The sequence below is a fragment of the Clinocottus analis genome, unplaced genomic scaffold (assembly GCF_023055335.1).
Source record: "Clinocottus analis isolate CAN_PGR_092001 unplaced genomic scaffold, fCliAna1.0.p SCAF_12, whole genome shotgun sequence".
In the NCBI taxonomy this organism is placed as follows: Eukaryota; Metazoa; Chordata; class Actinopteri; order Perciformes; family Cottidae; genus Clinocottus; species Clinocottus analis.
The window spans coordinates 3,692,501-3,715,504 of NW_027175843.1; the positions used below are offsets into that span (position 1 = coordinate 3,692,501).

General features: G+C 43.8%; 2 protein-coding genes across 2 annotated transcripts in view; one reads left to right on the forward strand and one right to left on the reverse strand.

Moving 5' to 3' along the window:
• LOC137783297 (transmembrane protein 163a-like) overlaps window positions 1–6,291 on the forward strand; it is a 54,592-nt gene extending 48,301 nt beyond the window's left edge. Inside the window, exons 6-8 of the mRNA XM_068573120.1 lie at window positions 3,143–3,254; window positions 5,046–5,187; window positions 6,142–6,291. Coding sequence (XP_068429221.1) covers window positions 3,143–3,254; window positions 5,046–5,187; window positions 6,142–6,202 — 315 coding nt within the window. The 3' untranslated portion in view covers window positions 6,203–6,291. The remainder of the gene's footprint in view (window positions 1–3,142; window positions 3,255–5,045; window positions 5,188–6,141) is intronic.
• A 5,436-nt stretch (window positions 6,292–11,727) lies between these two features.
• Window positions 11,728–22,964, reverse strand: LOC137783038 (alpha-1,6-mannosylglycoprotein 6-beta-N-acetylglucosaminyltransferase A-like). The gene is made up of 20 exons (XM_068572794.1): window positions 22,883–22,964; window positions 22,269–22,394; window positions 22,065–22,149; window positions 21,680–21,745; window positions 21,195–21,386; window positions 20,307–20,524; window positions 19,702–19,752; window positions 19,449–19,538; window positions 19,285–19,347; window positions 18,062–18,238; window positions 15,962–16,131; window positions 15,631–15,753; window positions 15,255–15,388; window positions 14,981–15,114; window positions 14,460–14,603; window positions 13,644–13,790; window positions 13,332–13,445; window positions 13,122–13,196; window positions 12,385–12,542; window positions 11,728–11,929 (listed from the first exon to the last, which is right to left on the reverse strand). The coding sequence occupies exons 2-20, from the start codon at window positions 22,353–22,355 to the stop codon at window positions 11,728–11,730; spliced, it is 2,430 nt and encodes an 809-aa protein (XP_068428895.1). The 5' UTR covers window positions 22,356–22,394; window positions 22,883–22,964.
• Between the last annotated feature and the right edge of the window lie 40 nt (window positions 22,965–23,004).

A 23,004-nucleotide genomic window follows, 5' to 3' on the forward strand; every position in this document is an offset into this window, starting at 1 on the left:
AGAACACATCAGCTCCGGGCAAACCAACTGTGTGTCCTCGTTTGATATTTGAACTGAATGTTTGATAGTGGGGAAAAAAAGACGAGCAATTGAGGCCCTTTTGACCACGAAGCCAAAGCCGAGAGAATGGAGCTGAAGGCGGGATGAGCGTTGGCATCCGTTTAATGCTCCGCTGCCATTATGCTGATAGAAACTGGGGGTGTGAGGTCTCAGAGGAGCGTACGGACATCAGCGAGAGCCTATTACCACCATCTCTCTCTCTCTTTGACATCCTCGCTCTCTCTCTCTCTCTCTCTCTCTTGTCTTCACCATCACATGTGTTTTCTCTCTCTACACTATCTTCTGTCAGTCAGGGTGCTCCCACGCGCTCTTGATTAATCAGATGATAATCTGCATTTGTATGTGAAATACTTCCACGATTGTGTAGATTCAGGGGCTTAAAGGGTTCCGGTCGATCCCTGTCTCATTTATCAAGTCTCTCTCTCTCTCTCTCCATCTCTCACTCTCTCTCTGCTTTCTTCGCTTCACATACCTCATCTCTCTTCCCTCCACTTACTCCGTCTCTTTCTCCATCGCTTCCCTTTCATTGTTTCCCTTCCATCATTATGGCCAGACTCTTTCTCCAACCTCTCCCTGAAAGATCATCTATAGTCTGTCTGCCTCCATCAACAGGATGCCGTGACTCATACTTTTCGTCACTCATACACCTTTCTTTGTATCCGCCTTTGGGCTTTTTTTCCTTCTTCTTTTCCTCATCCCTTCTGGGGGGCAGAAACAGGTTTGTTCATTGAAGTCTCCATCAAACAGAAAGTCAGAGGTGATTTGTCACACCGGTGGTGATATGTGCTCTGTTTGGACTCTGTGTGTGTGTGTGTGTGTGTGTGTGTGTGTGTGTGTGTCTGAAAGAGCCAGACAAAGATTACAAAGAAAAAAAAAGAAAAAGAAAATGAAAAATGGAGGAGGGAAATCCGTACCATGCAGGTTTCTCCATCTGAGAGATCTTCCTGTTCGGGGGCCAGAAGATTACTGCAGAACTACAGAGCGAAGGGTGTAAAATGTCGGCCACCTCGGATGCACCGGGCTGTAAAATTGCATAGAGGGCGAGGAAAACCAGGAATCCCGATTCGCATCACGTCCTGGGTCGCTGCTCCCGCGGCGGGCCGTCTGTGTCTAGTGCCTGATTAAAAACAGAGAGCTGAGATTGGCTGGAGAAGGGCAACGCACACTGATGCAACAAACACACACACACACACACACGCTGGCTTTCACACACTTTCTTCTTGGATCTTAGTATCAGTGACACATCGTGCCATCATTTAAATAAAGATTTGCCTGTGAAGAACTTAAAAGGGTCTGAAAAATGCGATACATTTACAGCACTAACCCTCTGAGCATCTTTAACGCTTCCCTGAATAACTTGATGACTTACTGTCTATTGGAGATGATAACTTTCAGATATTTTTCTTACTGTAACGAGCTACTAAATAAGACCGAGGCATTTTAAAATCAATTTAAATGCAGAACAGTTTTTTCTATACTTCCTTGTTCACAATTAGGATAACATAGTTCAGGACGTTGAGGGGTATGGGTATAGGGATAGGTACAAACGGTGAATGAGAATATCTACGTATTACATCGGTGCATTTGAACTCGTCACAGGGAAAGCTTGGAGTTGAGCCGCTGCTCCTTTGTGTCAAAAGGAGTCAGCTGAGATGGTTCGGGCATCTAATCAGGATGCCCTCCTGGACGCCTCCCATTAGAGGTTTTCCAGGCACGTCCAACTCGTAGGAGACTTCGGGGAGGACCCAGGATACGCTGGAGGGATTATATCTCCCGGCCGGCCTTGGAACGCCTCGGGGTCCCCCAGAATGAGCTGGAAAGTGTTGCGGGTGAGAGGAAAGCCTGGGTCGGCCTGCCGGACCTGCTGCCACCGCAACCCGACCCCGGATAAGCGTCTGATAATGGATGGCTAGTAGGGAAAAGCACACGTGCCACTACTAACGTTACATCCAGTAAGCCATGACTGGGACAGTGAGCCAGCATAAACAATAGCAGGACCCTGGCATGGAAGCAGCAAAAATGTGGTTTGGTGAAGAGGGCCCCTTCCCTTTGAACCCACACTTGCTGGCCGGATCCACACTGGGATTACACAAGCTCACCAAACCACCCGAAGCAATGAAAATGACACAAACGTAAAGTCTATCGAGCACGGTCTTCACGTGCCCGCGCGGTCCTCACATAGACTCTGATCAGACACATTAAGCGAAAGCCTCTGTGTGGGTGACCCAGCATCGTGTAATACCTGAAATACATATACATGCTATTAATACTCCTGATGGCAGTATTCCATGTCTACAACGTCACCATTCAGGCCAACAGATGGAAGCAATGCGACGTATCGGAGGGGACACGGCATCTGAGCAGCTGGAAATAAAAGCTTCGTGGCGATGAGTGCCGCGTTCCATTGCTTTAGTTTCCGGGCCCTGCTGTTGTGCGCGTGAGGCGGCTCCACGTCACGCTGTCACGGGTCGAGCCGAGAACGGAGCCGCTGTTCGTGGCGTTAGTGACGCCTGTGCCTTTGTCCTGCTGTGAGTCAGGAAATATGGCTGGCGTGAATAGAGGGCCATTACATCTGTTTGTGTGAGGAGAGTCTGACCACCGGCTCGGTTTATACATCATAGTTCTGACCAAAAACGCCCGGAGGAAAAAAATGTGAAGTCTGATAAAAACAATAGAGTTGGAGTCTTATCGACCTCAGTTTCTCTCTTCCTCTCCTCCCCCACCTTGTCTCCTTCCTCCCCCTCGGTCGGTCCAATTAACTCTGATACGGAGCCACTCCGGGGGCCGAGTGCAGGTTTTGTGCTGAGTCTGTTTGACACTCAAAATCTCTGGGCCCTCACATCACTTAAATTGAAATGACCTTGAGTTGATGCACCGAGTGGAGTCTGTGTATCTATTATTGATGGCCGAGCTGAGACGGGCTTTGTGGGTCACTCTGTCTGACTGATAGTGTTGGCGCTGCTCGGTGTTTGCCTTCCGGACGCTGTCTCTCAGTGTGTTTGTGTGCTTTGCGTTATCGTTAAACACACACGTTTTGCCCGCAAGCTATGACACACATATTCTCTTCCCCGTCTTTCCGCAGGACGACTTCCTCTACAGCGTTGCCATAGTGAGCGGACTCACATGTGCTGTGCTGGCTGTGGCCAAGTTCATGCTGGGAAGAGTGCTGACTAGCCGGGCACTCATCACCGACGGTAGTGTACACACACACGCACACACACACACAGTTAAAATAAATGAGTACTGCACCAGTCTAAGAGGTCTAAATGAAGCTTACAAATGGGTCCAGAACAGCGAAAATAGTATTTGGCTCCCACAATGCACAGGAAAATGATCTTGTTTCCATCCCTCATTAGTCATTTATTTAGCCTCTCAGTGTTGATGATCAGTGCCTGTGTGTCTCTACGCTAATGACAAATAACTCAACCAGAGCAGTTACAAAACTGACTGTCGTGCAGTTTGTCAAGATAAATAGGGCCCTAAAAACGATTGAGGAGATGGAGTCGGATCTTTTACTTTGTATATTATTACTGTTGCCTTTTCTTGTCAGAGGCCTTTCAGGGTTTCAGTCGATCTAGATGGAGCTAATATTGTTATCTGATTTGCTGTTGGGTTGTTAAATTAACTGTACAACAATATATCACTTTTTTTGTCATTATAGTCTTCAGAGGCGTAATCTGCAAGTAACGAAGCCATAACTGTCAAATAAATTAGCAAAACATCGAAATAACCCCAATCGAAAAACAAGTGTGACAAGTATTAAAAACCAAAGCGTGTGAGTGTGTGTGTGTGTGTGTGCGTGTGTGTGTGTGTGTGAGAGAGAGAGAGAGAGAGAGAGAGAGAGAGAGAGAGAGAGAGAGAGAGAGAGAGAGAGAGAGAGAGAGAGAGAGAGAGAGAGAAATTGCACTCACAACAGGATTGAAAGAACTAATAAGGTTATGACCCTGACTGGCTGCTCACAGACACATATGCAGGTGAACAAAAATACAGCACACACATAGACACACACAAACACACACACACACACACACACACACACAGAGAGACACAGACACACACACAGAGACACACACGCTGCTATCCCCAGGTCTCTGAACGTGCAGGGCATCAATCCAATAAACCTGAGGTTGCTGTTCTCAGAGACTGGATTTATTTCCCACAAGACTGCACACTTACTGCAGGCGAGACAATAACCCACTGTTCTCCACACGAGGAGAAATGTAATTATGAAAAAAAAACAGCTACTATAGCGGGTAACTCAAAGACTGTAGATTTATTCAACAATTACGGAGCATTTATAGCCATTTGTGTTTCAAAGGAACTGCAGGAACCCCCTGTGCTTGGCTACGACATATTTGGAGACAAAACTCTCCATAAAAAACAGTTATTGTTCATTTTCTAAACTTCAGCATTTGTAAAAAAATGCGATGTATTAGTGAGGTTTGAAGCTTCCTTTTGTTTGCTTTTCTGGGTTCTGTTTCCCTCTTTGGCAGTAATAATTGCCCAAATCCTTTGTGATGCTTATTTTAATGGACAATTCACCCCAAAATCCCAAATGCATATTTGTTATCTTACTTGTAGTGCCGCCTTTTTTGTGAGCCGTCTCACGTAGGAACTAGTTTTTGTCAACCATAATTGTAACTTGAAACGGCCCACACCGAGGTCTGGATTATTTGAAGTGACCAGTTTCATCATTTCTGGAAAGAGCCTTTGCTTTTGAGTTTTTAAAATGTGTAATTTTTGGCACCAAATGCCACACAGTCTCATTATCTTGCAGAGACGGCAGACATCTCCAACACAAAGCAACACACACCAACACAATCTGGACTGATGAATAGCATGAGCCCTCCAGCAAGAAGAGTAGAAACAAAAGTATTTTTGAATGTACTTTCCTTTTAAGTTTGGGAAACGGAAACTCCTCCATTACTCATACATTCAGTGCATAAACACACGTGACATTTTGTCTTTTTTTTTTGTGTTTTCAGGGTTTAACTCTCTGGTCGGTTCCATCATGGGATTCTCCATTCTGATCAGCGCCGAAGTCTTCAAGCACCATCCTGACGTCTGGTTTCTGGACGGCACCATCGGAGTTCTCATTGGACTCATCATTTTGGCATATGGCGTCAAGTAAGATAGAAAAACCAGCAGTTTACATTTTTTTGACCTTTTGATTTGAAATATTTCATTGTCCTTAAATCCATATTCCGTTAATGCCAGACTCATCTTCACATACAACTTACATCCCACCTTCAAGTATCTGCTGACCGTGCACTTTATTTAAACTCCAAAGTTATTTGAACTTCATATTTTATATTTACCGTATTATACGGTATACCGATTCAGATTTTTAGATTTAATTGTAAATATTACTGCACGTGAAGGATTGTTAGGACTTGTGTGATCTCAACATTTCTAATTCCAAAAGTTAATGTTCTTAACGTTGAATCCTTTCCAAAATAAAATATTCCTCAATCCATATTTGTTGGCATTTCGCCTTTAAAAAACCACACAGTGTATCCTCGCCGCATTGCCACAAAGTGAGACTCGCGAGTAAAATCAGATACATAATTCAAATAATGTAAATGTATGAAAGGATATGTGGATATTGAGGTGAAGCATCTCTTAAATACCACTCAAATTGTCTTCTGGGATGAATACTTGTTATCGTCTCTTCGCTCTCTCCGGGCAGCAGAATTGAAAAGGGCTGGCGAACACGGAAAGCGTTTTATCAGAGGAGGACGGTTTGTATCACATCATATATCCTTTATGCCTTTCTAGTCTCCAACAGACAAACCAGTGTGTGTTCTCGCCAGATTTGCTCGCGTCTCACAGAAATAAAACAGATCAGACAGAAGGCCAAACTGCCGCCGCAGATGGGTCCGTACACGCAGCCAGCTGTGTGTCGCTCGGAGAGCAAATGAAAGAGGAAGACGCAGGAAAACGAGTCCTGAAAAAAGTTTCACTTCAGCTCCGACGAGTCATCCGTGAAGCCGGTTCTTTACGGAGACCGCCGAGCAAACCGTGTGGAGCAAATACCGTGCGCACTTTCTGAGGAGCGTGTTTTTGTTTCTGCGCCCGCAGGCTCCTGATGGACATGGTGCCCCGTGTGAGACAGACGAGGAACTACGAACGCTTTGAGTGAGAGTGTGTGTTGACCGGACGAGCACGTCCACACACACACACACACTCACACACCCACCTGGCTGCCTCCTGCCCTCCTGTGTCCTGCCTCCTGCCTCCTGCCCTCCTGCTTCCTGCTTCCTGCCTCCTGCCCTCCTGCCGCCCTCTTCTCTCTGTCTTTCATACACACTTTGATACACATCTATCCTGCACACGCAGCTCATCCGTTATCGACACACCCAGGTTCTCATACACACAAATATACACACGCACACACACACACACATGCTGTGCACTGTACATGGCACAATCCCACATTCAGACATGACACGCACGCACAAGCACGGATGTCGTAGAGACTTTGAGGGAAAAGGACACGATTGAAGACCACATCCTGGAGAGAAGACACTTGAAGTTCTTTGTTTTTCGTTTCCTTTCTGCTCTTTTTTTGTTTGCGTGATAACAGCAGTTTCGATATCAAAAGCAAGAGATCTGAGTCTCGCAGCTTTGGGTTTGTTGGACTGAAACGGAGACGCAATCGTTGCTGCCTCGGTGGCACCATTTATCAACGGCGTCACAGTTTTCCACCCTGCGAGAGACTACAGGATATACATGTGTCCTCATGGTGGAAATAATGGGGCGCAAAATCCCAAATAATCAAATGGTGGTTATACTTCAATGAGGCCTACACAAAAAACTCAGTATGCTCCCCATGTGATTTTCTTGAGAAAATGTGATAATGATCTCTTAACTGATTTCTTTGTCTCCTCTTAATACAGAAACTTACGTACTCCAAGATAAGCTGAAGGCTCCTCGCTTATTATTTATTTAAATTGTATTATATTTCTAATTATTGTTAAGTGCAGGCGATGCCTTCCTAAATCAAACAGAAACTTCCTGTCCAAACCCCGCCCGCCTCCTTTCTTTGAAGCGGCCGCCGTACTTCCTAATTCCGTCGCCGAGAGAGGAGGAGAGAGACGGAGGACGAGGGAAGGAAAGCGGTCGAGCGTCGGCGATGTGCGCTGACATCAGCCTTCAGTCGAGAAAGCCGTTGACTAAGAGCACACAGCAGTAAAAAGCACAGGAGACGTTATGGACAAACATTTGCCATAAGAAGGCTGTAAAGCTAAAGTGCACACGTTGTATATACACACACCGCATAGCCCACTGCACTGTGGGTAATGTATCCGAGCACAAATTAGCCGACTTTTCCTTCACCGTCTCCGGTGTTTGTGGCCGAGAGTTTAGCACAACAGCCGCTTGTTCATAACTAAGAATTTATTTGAGCGTACTGAGTGTGTATTGCTGTATCTGACCTTCATCGCCATATGTTGGGCGCATCCTTTGATTTGTTTTTCACGCTCACATAAATAGGTCAGTGAATGACTAAAATCCATTCAGCAGCTCTTCTAAGAACTGAAGAGCAGTAATAAAATCCAAGTTGTTCAGGGTGAGGTGGAATAAAATGTCTCAATATTTGTATTTTGTTTGCTGTAACACAAGATGTAAAACTTAACTGTGCAGGAAAGTCTCTGGTACCATTTGATATGCTCCTAATATCATCATTGTGTCTATGGAATTTTGTATTGAATCCAGTTTGCTTTGTTAATATTATTATTTTTTGACTGCAAAGTTTACTGTGGAAAGTTGGATGACAAGAAGTTTAAAACCGAAGAAACAAAGCACAAAGATAAAGCAGCCGGTGGGAATACATTTCCATTGCATCGCATCCGTTCTGCATGTCGCCATCGTCATCATCCTCCAGTGTGTGTACAACCAACTGAATGTAAATACAAACCACACAGTCTGTAAAAATGTTTATTTCACTGTTCGGGTGCATCAGTAGCAAAATGTCACAAATATAGTCGTAGTACTTTGTATGGCCGACATAACAGGCTTTTTTTTGGAGTAGACAGCATATAGTTGCAGTGCAGGATGATCAATGTTGCATATGGTTAAAAAAAAAATGTTTACTCTATAGCGCTTCTACTGTAAATGTTGTTTTACATAGTACTGTAGAATATTGGTGAAATGATAAGTCTTACTGTAAATGTTTGCACTGTCAGTGAAAACCTCAGACTGGATGTAGGTGGGATCCGACAGCGCTGTCACTCATGAGAAGGTGTCAAAAGGAGAACTAATTGACGAGCAAATTTGTTTTACACGTTGGAACCCCGGTGGCACGAATCCCCGTTTGTTTCACTGAACCTCGACGGGGCGTCAGAAGGGACACTACACATTGAAACGCGTGGATTCATTGAAACTCAAGCATCCTCTTGGAGTAAACAACTCAATTAGATTCATGAAACAGAGTTGAATTGATGGAATTATCAGATATGAAATGAATTGAGATCAAGGAAACTTAAAGTCAATGGACGTAAATAATTCATAGGAAACAAAGGCACACACACACACACACACACACACGCGCGCAGGTATTGAAGGAGCATGCTACCCCTGACCAAAAAAGACTTTTCAGCCTCTCAAATGAGGTAAATGTGGATCCCGAGTGCCGATGCGCCCCCTGGTGGCAGACGGACGCCGTGACAAGAGCTGTACTCTGGATCCAAGGGAGAGAGTCTAGAGGATGTACCCCGAGCTGAGGCCGGTTACAAAGCCCCCGGCAGCGATCCTGGACGCGCCTACATCCACTCCACTGTAGCTACCAGCTCTCAGTTGTCACGCTGGACGAGGTGCGAACTTCTTGATTGTTATCTTTCCTTCTCATCGTGCGAAGAATATTCTAAACCGTCGGCGTGAACCGGCTCACACCGCTACGACTCACCAACAGCACACTGATTTGTAACGTTTCCCCCCTCCGATGCACAGAAGACAATCTCTACAAAAGACTTTTACTCGCAGAGCACAGTGTTTACATGCTAACAACCACCGCGCGCGGCACAGAACAAACTCATCGTGACTTTTAGTACCAGTGCGCTTAACCGGCCATGCTGCTCATATTAACTAGCCTGTGTCCTGATGAACTGATTAGCATTTTGATTTTGGCAACGGGTCCTTCCTACCTCTCCTCTTTGCACTTATTTCCATGCAACTTTCTCTTGCGCACGTTTATGCTTCATGACATTTAGGCCCGGTGCTGCCACGGCTGACCCCTGACCCTCCTTATAGTAAATAAGCGTCTGTAATGGTGTTTTGTTCTTTCTTTCCACCGCCGAGTGAAATGTTTGAACCCTCACACCCACCACCACTAGAGGTTTGTGAAGCCATCCCCTCGGACCATGCATTTGCACAAGCGCGCACTCGTTTGACAGGTGGTGTGAGATTTGAATCGGTGTTCCATTGAGCCAGCTCAGAAACATGTCCTCCTGTGAACTGTGCCAGACCGTCGACGGCATCCGTCCTCTCTTCCGACATGCGTGTTTCATTCAATGATACTCTACTACGGATGGATGGATGGACGTATTAATATTATCGCCTGAACTGTTCATTTCACTTCATTCCACAAAATGATGATAGCAATACTACCCACTTCTCTGTTGCTAGTTGGCTTTGCATGGACGTGTAAAAACCCTCACAGCTTCAGTGCATTGCAGCCACACACACACACACACACAAAGACACACACACACACACACACACACACACACACACACACATACAGTACATGCCGAACACAACATACATGGAAAGGTGTAATTAAATTTCCAATAAATCTGACTGTAACAGAATATATTATTTGTCTGTTAGTACAGTAATGACATCAGTGGTAACAGATGATGTAAAAACTCTGTTTATTTATGTAAAGGAACTATGAGGTATATCTTTGTCAAAAAGCAAAGTTTTATTGACGAATAAAGTTTTATCCTGCTCAATGTTGAGAAAGGTTTTCCTTTTTATTCTTTCGCAAACACACAGATGTCCTGGAAGGTTTGTCGGGTATCGTGTGCCAGAGCAGTCAGGATGGGAACCGGCACCAATCCCATCCGTACTGGCACTATGTCTTGGGCCCAATCCCAATCTCCCCCGTTTACGGACTCACAGGCTTCGATGGGCGCCCCCACGAAGTCCGTGAGGGTTTAGGGGTGTCCCATTCTCAAATCGTCGCGTGCTTGAGGGCTCTCCGACTCTTTATGAACCCTTTCCGCAAGTCAGCATGAGATGTCGACTCTGCCTAAGGGAATTACACGAGACGTTTGAATAAAAAGTATAAAATAATACACAATTGTACACAATATAGTGTTATGTAGTCCCGTGATGTTACAGCAAAGTGCTGTCCCGTTCATATTTACAGCGGCTCAAGGCCTCGCAGCCTCTCACACTCAATCATTTAGCAGCTGACGTCCCTGAGGGTCCCTCAAGAGGGTTCAGGGCTTGAGGGTTTAGGGTGGAGATTGGGATTGGGTCATGGAGTCTATACCAGAAAGAATCAATGCGACATCTCATGTGTCCAATCGTGTCCTGTATATTTGACGTCAACCTGAAAAATAAAAGAAGGAAAATGTCGGGAGGATGAATAAATAAAGAAAGAATACACAGTGTCTTTACACTGTGCAGACGTCATCCATACTGTTGTGAATTGTGTGTCCTTTGTGGACTATTAGTGATATGTTTGATATATTTTCTTTATTCCATGAATATTAGTCTATAATAACTATATGAAGGAGAAGTAAATCATTTTAATGTAAGTATCAGCGCTTGACGGCCTGTTCTAATTGCTTCGCCCTCTCCGCCAACGTCAGAACTTCCTTTTGAAAGGTCAGCCAAACTAACAGAGACACATCATCCAAAAAAGCTTCAGTGAGGTATCTACGGTCATGGAAATCCATTTGTCTTTGTTTCTGGTTCAGTCAGCGAGGCGTACAGCTAAATCACGGCGACGCCGTCGTCTCCGTCGCATCGGCCCCCTTTTGCATTTCCCACCTCAGCCTTGTTCTCTCACGTGGCGCGATTCTATTTCACACGTTTACATCATCATCTCAGCTGCGGCACTCTCGCTGCTCTGGGAAGATAATGGCAACATTAAGAGCACCTTGAGGAGATGGCTGGAGAAAAAAAAACAACTGCGTGAATGCCCCCATTTGTCTGGTTTCACAGGAGACTGCGAAACACCCCGGAGCGTTATCGTCGCTATCAGACCGGCGGCGGGTGAATTCTTCTGTCTGGAGTGTGCCGTCGCAGACTAATTCTCACCCCTATTAGTTGGCAAATTAAGTGCTTAGGAGGAGGGAATGAGTGCCTAAAGGGTGTGCGGACTGCATGAGGACTAAAATATATCTTTTAATTAAAGCTGCATTAGAGGTTGAGGAAAGGTGGGGGGGAGTGTACTTGTACCATTTACTGCTTTGTTCACTGCTTTGTTCCACTTTGATCACATTCTGAAATTATATTCGGTTCTCTGGCCCTTTTGCATGAAACAGTGTTGCTTCTCCATCAAGGCAACATGTAAAGGCCTTACACCTTTGTGTTTGTGCCTTCATAGCGATGCCGGACACCTCAGTCAAGTCATGAGTCTGGAAATTTCAGATAAAACTCACATATATTCAGTATTTTACCTTCACACGTAGGGTTTGTTTTTGCATCCACCACCTAGACACATGCTTTGCATAACGCTATCTGATCCTTAATGTAGTCTCTACAGGGGCAGATGCGGACAAAGGACCGGTGTGATCGCACGCAGCTGAAGAGGAAAGAGTCGGACTGGAACACACAGTGTTCACTGCTGCGGTTATAGGCCGGGAACACCAGCTGGCGGTCAGAGAGCTCTGATGTTTGACAATCCACGCCGTGGCTGGGGAAAACAACAAAACAGAAGAAGAAGAAGTGATCAGCGGCCGTGTATCGAATCATGAAGTCACAGAGGATTTCAACTACGATATACATCAAGAGGCAGAAGTGAATGTACAATGACATCATCATAAAGCGACACTTCCTTAACCGGAAGTCACTATACCGCACCCTTGTCGGTTCGTACTGTGTAGCACTGTTTCTGTGCGCCTTTGTGGTCCTGTTCCACTTCCTGCTTTTTGTTCCTTTCCATCAGAATCTGTTTTGTTTTTTGGAATCCTTTCCGAGTTTTTTGTGGAATTAAATAATTTTGATTGTTGACATGTGGGTCCTTACTTCCTCCATCCCATGACACCCTCAGCATGCACACAAACCATTTCAAACCATGTCTTTGAATCACACGGAAAAACACACGTGTGATTGAATTCGTTGTTTAAGCAAAAGAATGTGGGAACTTACGTGGCAAGATTTTTGGCGTTGTTAAGGTTGGGGAAGAATGCCGGTTCACAGATCAGCCCCGCCTGCTGGCAGGCCTGTTTACAGGAAGTGTTCGTCTCGGCCTTCACGACCTGGAGCGCACTCAGTGGAGGCCAGCTCCTCGTGCTCTTACAGAAGTCCTGAGGCAAAGATGTGACCGAAAAGAGAACGTAGAGTCACATCTGCTATAAAAAAACATGTTAAGATTGATAACATTGTGTGAAATAGTATAACCGTTTTGAGAGGTCTCAACACAAAGTATTAGTATGTATTTACAGCTTTGTTGGATAATTACACACACTGATATTCACACTCTGGTTGAACAGATGTACCTGGTTGACAATGTTGGTCAGCTCTTTTGTACACGCTTATGTTCTGACCATCTCTATATATGGACTTGTGTTTTGCATACCTGCACTTTGCGTCTCTTCCTGATATGTAAATAACTGACTTCTGAAGTTTTCACACTCATGAATGGACACAAAGATGACACCCACGTATGTCTCACCCCCACTTCTCTGTGGCGGGGTCGGGTATAAACCGTTTTTCTTGTCACGATTCATGCGTGATAAAGAATTCTGATGAATTCCTCCACAACTCATCTGTGACCAGTCTGCTCAAACTAAATCCACCACAAGAACGAAAAGACTTTCTCTCTCTCTCTCATTCCAAAGAATGGAAAACCCTTTTCCCATCCCCCGAACCAACAGTCCTCCAACCTGTTTCTCGATCAGGATGTTGACCCTCTGGAGCATTCCTTCGCAGGAGAACTCGTAAGGAAGGTAGGGCTCAATCTGAAATGTATGTGCAAAAACTGCAATTATAGATCAACATTGCAGCTTTGTATTAATCAAGCCGAGGCTGTATTTTCGTTGTGTTCTTTATCAGAAAAGGGTGTGTTTGACACGGTGTTTTAAAAAGGTACTTGCAGTCTGATTGAGAATAGCAGTGAGAGCTCGCTCCACATCTGTGGCGTTGTGCATGTCTACCGTCCACACGTAGGGCTCTCCTATGGCCTCGGCATAAGGATGCTGGGATGTCAACTGCAACACAAACACACCAACAGTCCATCACATTGCCGGTTGGATCGACGAGATCATTATTTCATTCCTCGTTGTTCATTTGTTTGAGGTGGAAACAGGTTTCTGTACAGTGTGTGTGAGGTGCTACGCATGTAAATGTGTTGAATTTGTCTATCAGATCACACAGTGAGTGCCTCAGTTTTGAATATAGGCTCTCACCTCTCGGGTGTTGGGTTTCCCTTTGAAGAACTCTGTGTTCAGGCTGCTTTGCGGAGGGTCTAACCTGGGGTTCAGGAAAGCACAGCCATTGGCTATGGCCTCCAATGGGGCGGGGCCTTCGTATGGGAAAGACAATCCAACAAAAACCTACAACAGACCACAGATTTGAAAATTGTGTTTTCGAAAATAGTTTCCCTCACCCTGATAAGCAATGAGGAAGTACAACTTAACCACATGCACTGCTTCTCCTGTCACCACACGGCTTCAGCCAACAACAGGAAATACATAAGGAACTTAGCTCCGACAGTTGTTACAGCATGCGCATAACCTTGTCTTTAAAATGTTGCATGAACCCAGAAAACAATGCAAATGGTCTTATGCAATGCTGCTTACATTGTGTTTTGAATATGTATTATTGCTGACAGAATTCACAATTCTCACAGTTTTTATGTTAATCGATTATAAACATGTTGCAGAAATGTTTCAGAAGTCCATCCATGTAAAACAGGTAATTCAATTCAATAAAACAAGATTTGACAGACGTGTCAAATGCAAACATCGTACAATGTGCTTTCATGTTCCTGAACATGGGAAAACATTAGGAAAGCAGACATTGTTCGGACAATTCTTGTTCTTTTGTCACCTCCATCAAGAGAAAGGTTACTCCCAACTTTATACTCCATATTGAAATTTTAATAAGGTCACAAAATATCAGAATATCAGAGTATTACTATTTTGTACACGTACAGAAGTGTGCTTTAACATGAGAAGGAAGTGAAGTCAACTTTAAGTCAAATTTAAGTGAGACACACTCACCTTGCTCTGTCTCAACAGGACCTGGACCTCTCTGCCTTTGATGATGCCGTGGTTTATCACGTAGCTGGGGATCGTACCGCTGGAATCAACCGTCCCGTGCATCTCCAAGTACTTGTGGATAATGTCCAGATATGTTCTTTTACCCTGCAGCGTAACATCAGAGGAAAACAAAGCTTGACTTGCTGGAAAACGGATTTTATTTTACAATGGGACAAAATACACTTTGCATGTATTTCATGGTAACGTCTGAATGAAAAAACTGGATTCAACACCTCCACAGACAACATCCACAAACTAACAACCGAAAGGAAACACGTTTAAAAGCTGCCTCTTCATGTTAGAACATGCCTGCCACGTTTTATAATTGCCGATTGCACAACTTTCTATTGTGAGCATGGTGGATCCCTCCCCCCTCCAGAACCTTGATATTTCCTTACTGCCGTCTCAAATTACTCCTGCTATGCGAATAAAATGAATACTGATAGCGCCAAGGATGACGCAGGATGTCAGTCCGTCGTTACCTGCCAAAACCCGGCTCTCTTGCCGTACACAAGCGCCTGGTTTTTCCTTCTGGTCAACTTTAACTGTTTCGTTTCTTCAGCGCTCAACTGGTGCTGCACCACAAAGCCCAGGAATGTGTTGTCTGGTGTATGAGCTGCCCACAGTCAGAGAATAAACATTCATTTAGATAAGTAAAAGGTAAGTAAAAGCCATTTTGGTCTGTCCTCAGATCTAGCAGCATTATGTAAATCACAGGATTGGCTGTTGGAAAAGGAAAAAGAAGCAGAAACCTACGGAACATGGTGTATATCTGCGCTGGGGTCACGTGGAGGCTGGTAAAGAAACCTGTGAGGTCGTGCGCTTTGGCCCAGGGTTCATGATTGAAGGCTGGCTCCGTGCCGAAACTGTCCAAGACACGAAACCTACACCTGATCGACAGACACAACACAGGTACACAGTTTCACCCGCTGGTACATTGATACGCACAATGATTGACGGCACTGGACCCCATAAAACACCTGACCATTACACCCGGTGGGGAGCGCCAGCCTGCACAGGCCAACATTCTTTTCTTGCGACCTGCCCACATATATGTGCACTCAATCTCCTATAATCTCATATGATTCACTAATACTTTCAAATAATTCAGGTCCAGGATGCTGATACCCACCTGTATTTGATCCAAGATGCCTTTAGCACTTCCTTAATCTGTTTAAGACCGACTATGTCTGTATAGATCAGGTTCGCTTCCACTTCTGAAGTTGGGCAGCCACCTTTATTAATCCCTAGAAAACTAGAGAGAGAGAGAGAGAGAGAGAGAGAGAGAGAGAGAGAGAGAGAGAGAGAGAGAGAGAGAGAGAGAGAGAGAGAGGGAGACGTATGAATGGACATGAATTGAGTGTTTATAACACTTATGGGAAAATAATGGAATGAGTGAAAATGTATGACGATGCCACCAGTCAGCCCGCGACAACAGGCTCTTTTTTAGCGTGCATGCTCACTCCATGAGGTCGGGTATGGAGGCACTGAGTTGAAGATGGTGACCCAGGATGTGGAGTGTGGAGATGAGGTCACTCCACTGGACTAGTTCCCCAAGGGGGCCCCCACTAAAGGCAGCTTCTGCTATTCTAAAACCTGATTCATCCGTCAGGGCTCCAGGATGCACCAGAATCTGGGAAATGGCACAAAAAGAAAGGTTCTCTTCCCTCCGTCTCATGATAGTTGTTCGCCATTATTAAATCAATATAATTCTTCAAATGCTAATACAGTTCCAACACTGTTATTCAATCGAGTGAACTGAGACCATATTATTTGTTAAGATTGTTTTGCCCAACTGTCAAGCTTGGATCCAAAAGCAAATCCATTTTTTTTCTTCTCCTTTTCTGATTTCAAAGAAATATTGTATCACATCAAACATCTTTTGGACATCTGAGGATAGAACGGTTTCATTTGAAGGCTCAGTACAGAACAGAAAAGTAAGTACCCTGGAATGGAAGGCCCGTCTAGTTTCTTTTAGATTTAGTGTCGCTGGAATGAGAACCTAATTTAACCCTTAGATTCACAACATGGGTCTAAATAGACCCGACAGAGTTTCAATTGTGAATATCTTTGCAATAAATGTATTTCACAATTCCAGGAATTCCTCAATTAACTTGTTTTTGATCATCACAAATTAAAACATATTTTAGCAGTGATTTGGACCAAATAATTACTTTAATATATAAATGTTTACTTGTCACTTTGTCACACTCACACATAACATACACCGACAACCGATACCACTGATATTGAACTGTAAGTGTATCTGTAGTGAACTGTGGTGAACGTTTAAAATGAATGAATAAAGGAAATGAAAACTGATTGAATAAACACAGGTTGGTACAGTGCACATTGCCATCTTAGTGCATACATTCCTCACACGTGAGAATCACATGTTCGTGCTCCTTGCACACAGGGCTGGTGCACTTGGAACACCAGCCGCTGACTTTTCGGTCTTTTGCAGCTGGGCAGAGCTTGCACCACTTCCTCTACAGAGGTGGCCCATGGTGCTCTGGTGCAACGTGCTGGATGTTGCCACCCGCGATGCCTACACCAACACCCTGATTACATGGTGTGACCAATGCACGGCGGCTATTCATCAAGGAGCTGGGCAAAGAGCTTGTCATGTCACATATGACATACCTCCAAATGCATGTCATAAAGACAATGGGAATATGTGGATTAAGAAAAAATATGCTGCCGCCATCCCGCCACATGAAGACATCCGACAGGAAGGCCAAGCAAAGAGAAAGAGGTGCAAGCTCTGCCCAGCTGCCAAAGACCGAAAAGTCAGCAGCTCGTGTTTCAAGTGCACCAGCCCTGTGTGCAAGGAGCACAAACATGCGATTGTCATGTGTGAGGAATGTATGCACTAAGGTGACAACGTGCACTGTAGTATGTCTTTTTATGTTTTTTATCACACTTACACACACTCATTTTTGATCCGTGTGTGTAAACTTGATGTAAAAATACAAAAAGAGGATGAAGAAAACTACTCATGGTAATCAAAAACAATATATTTTAAGGAATACTCTAATGTTACATGATTAAATAAATATATTTTTAAATCCATGCATGAAATAACATAGGAAATGAATACGGGTCTTTTTGGACCCATGTGTGTAAACTTGATGTAAAAATACAAAAAACCCCATTTTATTTCATAAATTAAGAAAGGAAAAACTTAAATAATGATTTGTGATAATCGAAAACAAGATATTTAATGAAAAGTGTGATCATTAAATGATTAAATAAACTGATTTCTAAAAATATAGCAGAGAAACACTCAGACATGCATGAAATAACGTGGTAAGTCAATACGGGTCTTTTTAGACCCATGTTGTGCTTTAGAGGGGGTTTTCAGAGCTTGTGTATCAAAGGGTTGGGAGGAAGGGAGGCAGCCAGCGCTAAAAGCATCCTCTCACTAGAAAAAACATATCCAACTCATGTGCATCATTATCAAACTGTTCACTTCATATGTGCCATGTGAGAACGACAGTATCTAAGCGGGGCAGGTGAGCGAACTAGTATACCAATAAAATCCATGGAGAGGTATACATTACCCGTTTAGCTTTCCTCCCTGTGACGTTGTATTTGGCTGAAAGAGAGCGTCCGGCCTCGACCCAAATCTCTTCCATGCTGCGAATCCTCTGGTGAATCCAACGGAACTGGACTCTCCTTTGCAGAGGTGGATACAGATCTGTGAGATGTCCCCTCACCACTGCAGGTTCAGTGTCCACCTGGAACAAAAGAGCAAACACAGGTCAGCAATCAGTGTGAAAAGGCACCTTTTGTAGCGACGGCTGTAGCTCCGAGCTAATGATGGGTTATATGCAGAGACTAATTTCCCCCAATGGGATTAATAAGGGATTATTTCTTTCTTCTTCTTCTTTTTTTTAGGAACAGATATGGTTATAGAGAAGAAGGGCTGTGGTGGACTCCGTCTTGCTTATTGTAGGGTTAACCCATTGAAAACTGTGAAACCAATTTTTTCCCGTGTGTTTGAGTTGTCGTAGGAACACCAAATTAATTCCAATACTTGTGGTTATTGTATGTATTTGTTCAGCAAAGAATTGGGGAAAAAATGTTTATCTGCAAAAAAAGAAAATCACTTTTAAAAGATATTTTGATCGTAACTATGAACATTCAGCATGACGTGAGCCAGATTTCCCAAAAATGCCTCCTGGAGCAGTCAATAAGACACCTTTTTGGAAAGATTAGGACTTAAAGAATCTGAATATGCAACAAAAATCACAATAAAACAAAGCCTTGGCCTGTTACAAAGGAGTTTCAGTCCAAAAACTGTGTCGTTCGGTTCAGAAATGGAAAAAAATCCGTATTTTATACCAAAAGATTGTCTGAATGGGGCATGCTGGGACTTAAAATGGGAGCGGGAGGATTTTCGCGCACGGTTTCCAAAAGGTTCGTAACCTTCGTTTACAGTTAGTCTGACAGTTGGCCTGATGTCTGAATTTTTGGTCATTATGTTTCTAAGTAATTGTTTAAAGACCTTAAAATAGAGTTTATCATGTAAAAACCTTCACCAATGATTTAAACATAGAGACACATTGTCGTTAATTATGCGTTATTATGCTGTGATTTTACTGGTCCGGCCCACTTGAGATCAAAATGGGCAGCATGTGGCCCCTTCACTAAAACAAGTGTGACACCCCTGTTCTACAGCAGTACCATCAAAGAAACAACTCTGGACAGACTGGTCAAAACAGGTCTTTTTACTCCCCACAAAAACCTTCAAGCCACACACATTCCTTTGCCTTTACTTTACCTCTAGGTTTTCCACATCAACAGGAATCACGTGGCCCGGACGCACCGGACACCAGAACTCTACCTTTCATCACAACACAGAGCAAAAGAGACACATTGAAAACACATACGATGTGCCGAGATCGTCTCGGGCCAGCGTCGCAGCGCTGGACACCACTCAGGTACCTCACTCAGGTAGATAAAGATGGAGCACAGAGAGCCGTTGACCCCATGACTGCTGTAGCAAGGATCGGCCTTCCAGTTGTCTTTCATCCACTGGAAAAAGAGCAGAGGGCCGAGGGTATAATCACGATGAACACATTATTATGTATACTATGTATGTATACTATGTTTATTCCATTGTTTTAATATGTAATAGGGTTTGTTTTCTCCACCAATGGGTTTCAAATGATACGTTGCTTCTAAAATGATTAGTTACCTTCAATTTCTTTGTACAGTTTGGGAATCCATCCAACGGTGGCAGTGGACAATTTTCATCCCCTTTGATTCGATCGTCTACAAAACACACGAACAACAGCACATCTTGCCTGTTCAGAGATGCTCTCATGATAATTCATTACATTTGATCAGTCAGTTAGTCGAATGTATGAATGAAGTATGACAATGCCACGACTGTAAATGTAATCGTAAGTAAGTGTAAAATGTTGCATTTCTGAAACTTGTGTGAATATATACGTCTTCGATAGCTTGTGGTCAATACACTACTTCTAGCCAATGTTTATTCATAACATCTTCAGATAAACACACCTGAATTCATCACGTATGTCTGGATATAACTTTAATCGCTTCGGACTGCTGATGTATAGTCGTGGTAGAGTTACTCTGTGTTAGAAGCGACCACTGGGGGGAAAACAGTTGGCATTGTTAGTTTGATGAAGAGTCATTTTTACCAGTTTTGACTTCCTCCTTTTCTTTCTTTTCCTCCTCTTCCTTCTTTACCCCCTTTTCCTTCTTTTCCTTCTTTTCCTCCTCTTCTTCCTCTTCCTTCTTTTCCTTCTCTTTCTCCTCTTCCTTCTTTTTCCTCTTTTCCTTCTGTTCCTCCTCTTCCTTCTTTTCCTTCTCTTCCTGCAGCTTTAGGAGTGTATCCATGTGAGCCACCTGTTGCTGCAGTTGGAGTTTGTCAGTACGCAGGTCCTTAATCATCTCATCCTTCAGTCCTTCTTTCTCTTTCTCTGCCTCCAGTTGAACCTGCAGTGCCTGAAAGTCTTCTTTGTAGTTCTTCGAGGAAGGCGGGTGTGAGGCTTGAAGAGATAATTACAGTGTCATTTTGAGTACTCATCCCACAGATTTGAACTAGTTTTTCTTGCCACACTATACAATTATTACTGATATACGACACCAAGACATTGTTATTTAAATACGTTTTAGAGTTACTAAGGAGTACGGGGATAAAGGGAAAGAGCAACATTCTTTGGAATTGTCATTGGAACTGATGACAATGAGAAAAACAATCACATTAATACTATTATTCCTTAACATTTCTCGTCAATGTGTTCCATAAATTGTCCACACCAACACAGCGGATTGTTTCCATAGGAAGTTGTTAAAAATGGATTACATCAGGAAAGTGGCTTCACAAAATGAGAGAATCTGCAGTGGAGAGCCCAGGCAGATCAAAAGTGGGCTGATGTCTGAATTTTTGGTCTTTATGTTTCTAGTTAATTGTTGAAAGACCTTAAATTGAGTTTATCATCCAAAAACCTTCACCAATGATTTAAACGTAGAGAAACATTGTCGTTATTTATGCGTTATTATGCTGTGATTCTACTGGTCCGGCCCACTTGAGATCAAAATGAGCAGCATGTGGCCCCTTCACTAAAATGAGTTTGACACCTCTGGTCGACAGTTACCATTCTCCATTGATAAAAAGAAAGCGAAAGGCAGAGCGAGAATGATAAAGAGTTACTTCACCCGCTTTGGCTTTCTCCTCTTCCTTCTTTTCCTGCAGCCACTGAGCCATCAGCTGCTGCATTTGGAGCTTAAAAGAGCGCAGGTCCTTGATCACCTCATCCTTCAATTCTCCTTTCTCTTTTTCTGCCGCCATCTTTATCTGCAGTGCCTGTAACTCATGTGCGTAGTCCCTCGAGGGAGGCAGGAGGGTGCCTAGGAGAGACGGAGAGAGAGTTCCCAAAGTTATTGAGAGGAATTCTGACTCTCTTTTGAACAGATGTGCGAGAGGCTTGCAGCGGGAACAAGCTGTCGTAGCAATCATCCACACTGTGCAATTATTACTACTACTGCTAACATGGCATTCCGATTTGAATTAGCTGTAGTGCTCTACCGCGATAAAAATGATGTCATGTTTACTCGGAGCTGTGACACAGTTTGTTGAGTGTGTATTGCATTGTGAAAAAAAGAAGAAAGAAAAGCAACTCTTGTCTGGAAAGTTTGCTCACGGTTGTCAGAGGATTCCACGATGCGCATGACGTCATCCACACCCATGGGAATGTTCTTTTTTACCTCTGGGAGAGAAAAAGGCGTGGGAGAGGGAGGGATGAGGGAGAGAGAGAGAGGAGACAGTTGAGCAGGAAAGACAGGAGTAATTATCATCAGAGAGCAGAGGCTGTCATGTCCACTGACAATAAAAAGTCATGTTTAATTTAAGGTGTGGTACACAGGATTCAGAGCATTACTCCAGCAGCAAACAACTATTGGCATTGCAAATAATCATTGGTGCTAGTCACGCATGAGCTTAGTGCACGCTTATATATATATATATATATCCCTCTACACTGGTCCTGGCACATGTTTCGTCTATTAAATCCTCCTGACTCCTCTCACCATCTCTGCTCTCTGTACCTTCAGGCCTGTGTGTCTCCACCTCGGCATGTCGCATCAGACGGTTGTCAACAGTCATCCAGGCGTCCTGGTGTCGGGACGGACAAGACGCACGTTACACAACCATACGCTGGCGAAAAGAAACTAAGACAACACAACAAAATGCGGTGTCGTCTGGTGAATGAATGAATGAATGAAGATACAGACCGAGATATAATACCACAGACTCAGAAACCAGATGCAACCAATGCCTGTGAGCATCCACCGGGTGTGTGTTTTTCTCATTCTGCACATGGCTCAGTCTGATGCTGTATGGATGGCACGTGGGCCTCACTGTGAACAAAATAAAGTTATTTTTACGTCACAAGCAGTGTTTCCTCAACTCACACTGTATCATTCAGCCAGACATGCGTGTCGGACAGACAGAGAGAGAGAGACAAGGAACGATTGAGCGACTGGATTTTCTGCATGAAATTATGACAAGCATATATGTTCTGGGATTCTGGGTGATTTTGCAGAGCGTCTATCCTCATTCACCGTGAAACACCCGGTACTGTCACACTGTTAATGTGTCCTCCCTCAAAACCATCAACACGACAAAATTGCAATGTTGTAGCAATGCATAGTGTATAAAGATACAATGAGCAATACTATTATCATATGTATCATAGCAATACTATTATCATAGTTTTGAGTCTTTTTGTGTCTTTTATATTTTTTGCCTATTTAAAAAGAAATGTTACCTTAAGTTTATTGCAATTCGGTTTTAGGAGGACCGAGCAAAACAAGCTTTTCATTGTATAGAATAACTGTAAAAACACCTTGAATCTTGAATTGTTACCCGTTGCCGTTCCATTGTTCCTCTTCAGACGACTCAAATGCAGTTATTTAGATAGCCTTCACGCTTACCTTTAGACCGCTCCGTGTGACTCCCGGCTGAGCT

Bases quoted from the DNA above. Each gene is read 5' to 3' on its own strand.
- LOC137783038 (XM_068572794.1), bottom strand. From the start codon at position 22,355: ATGTGCAGAATGAGAAAAACACACACCCGGTGGATGCTCACAGGCATT. The intron at 21,746-22,064 runs GTGAGAGGAGTC...TTTCTCTCCCAG, and splicing joins AGGTACAGAGAGCAGAGATG to AGGTAAAAAAGAACATTCCC. The intron at 19,753-20,306 runs AGGAAAAAGAAG...GGGGATGAAAAT, and splicing joins AGGAGGAACAGAAGGAAAAG to TGTCCACTGCCACCGTTGGA.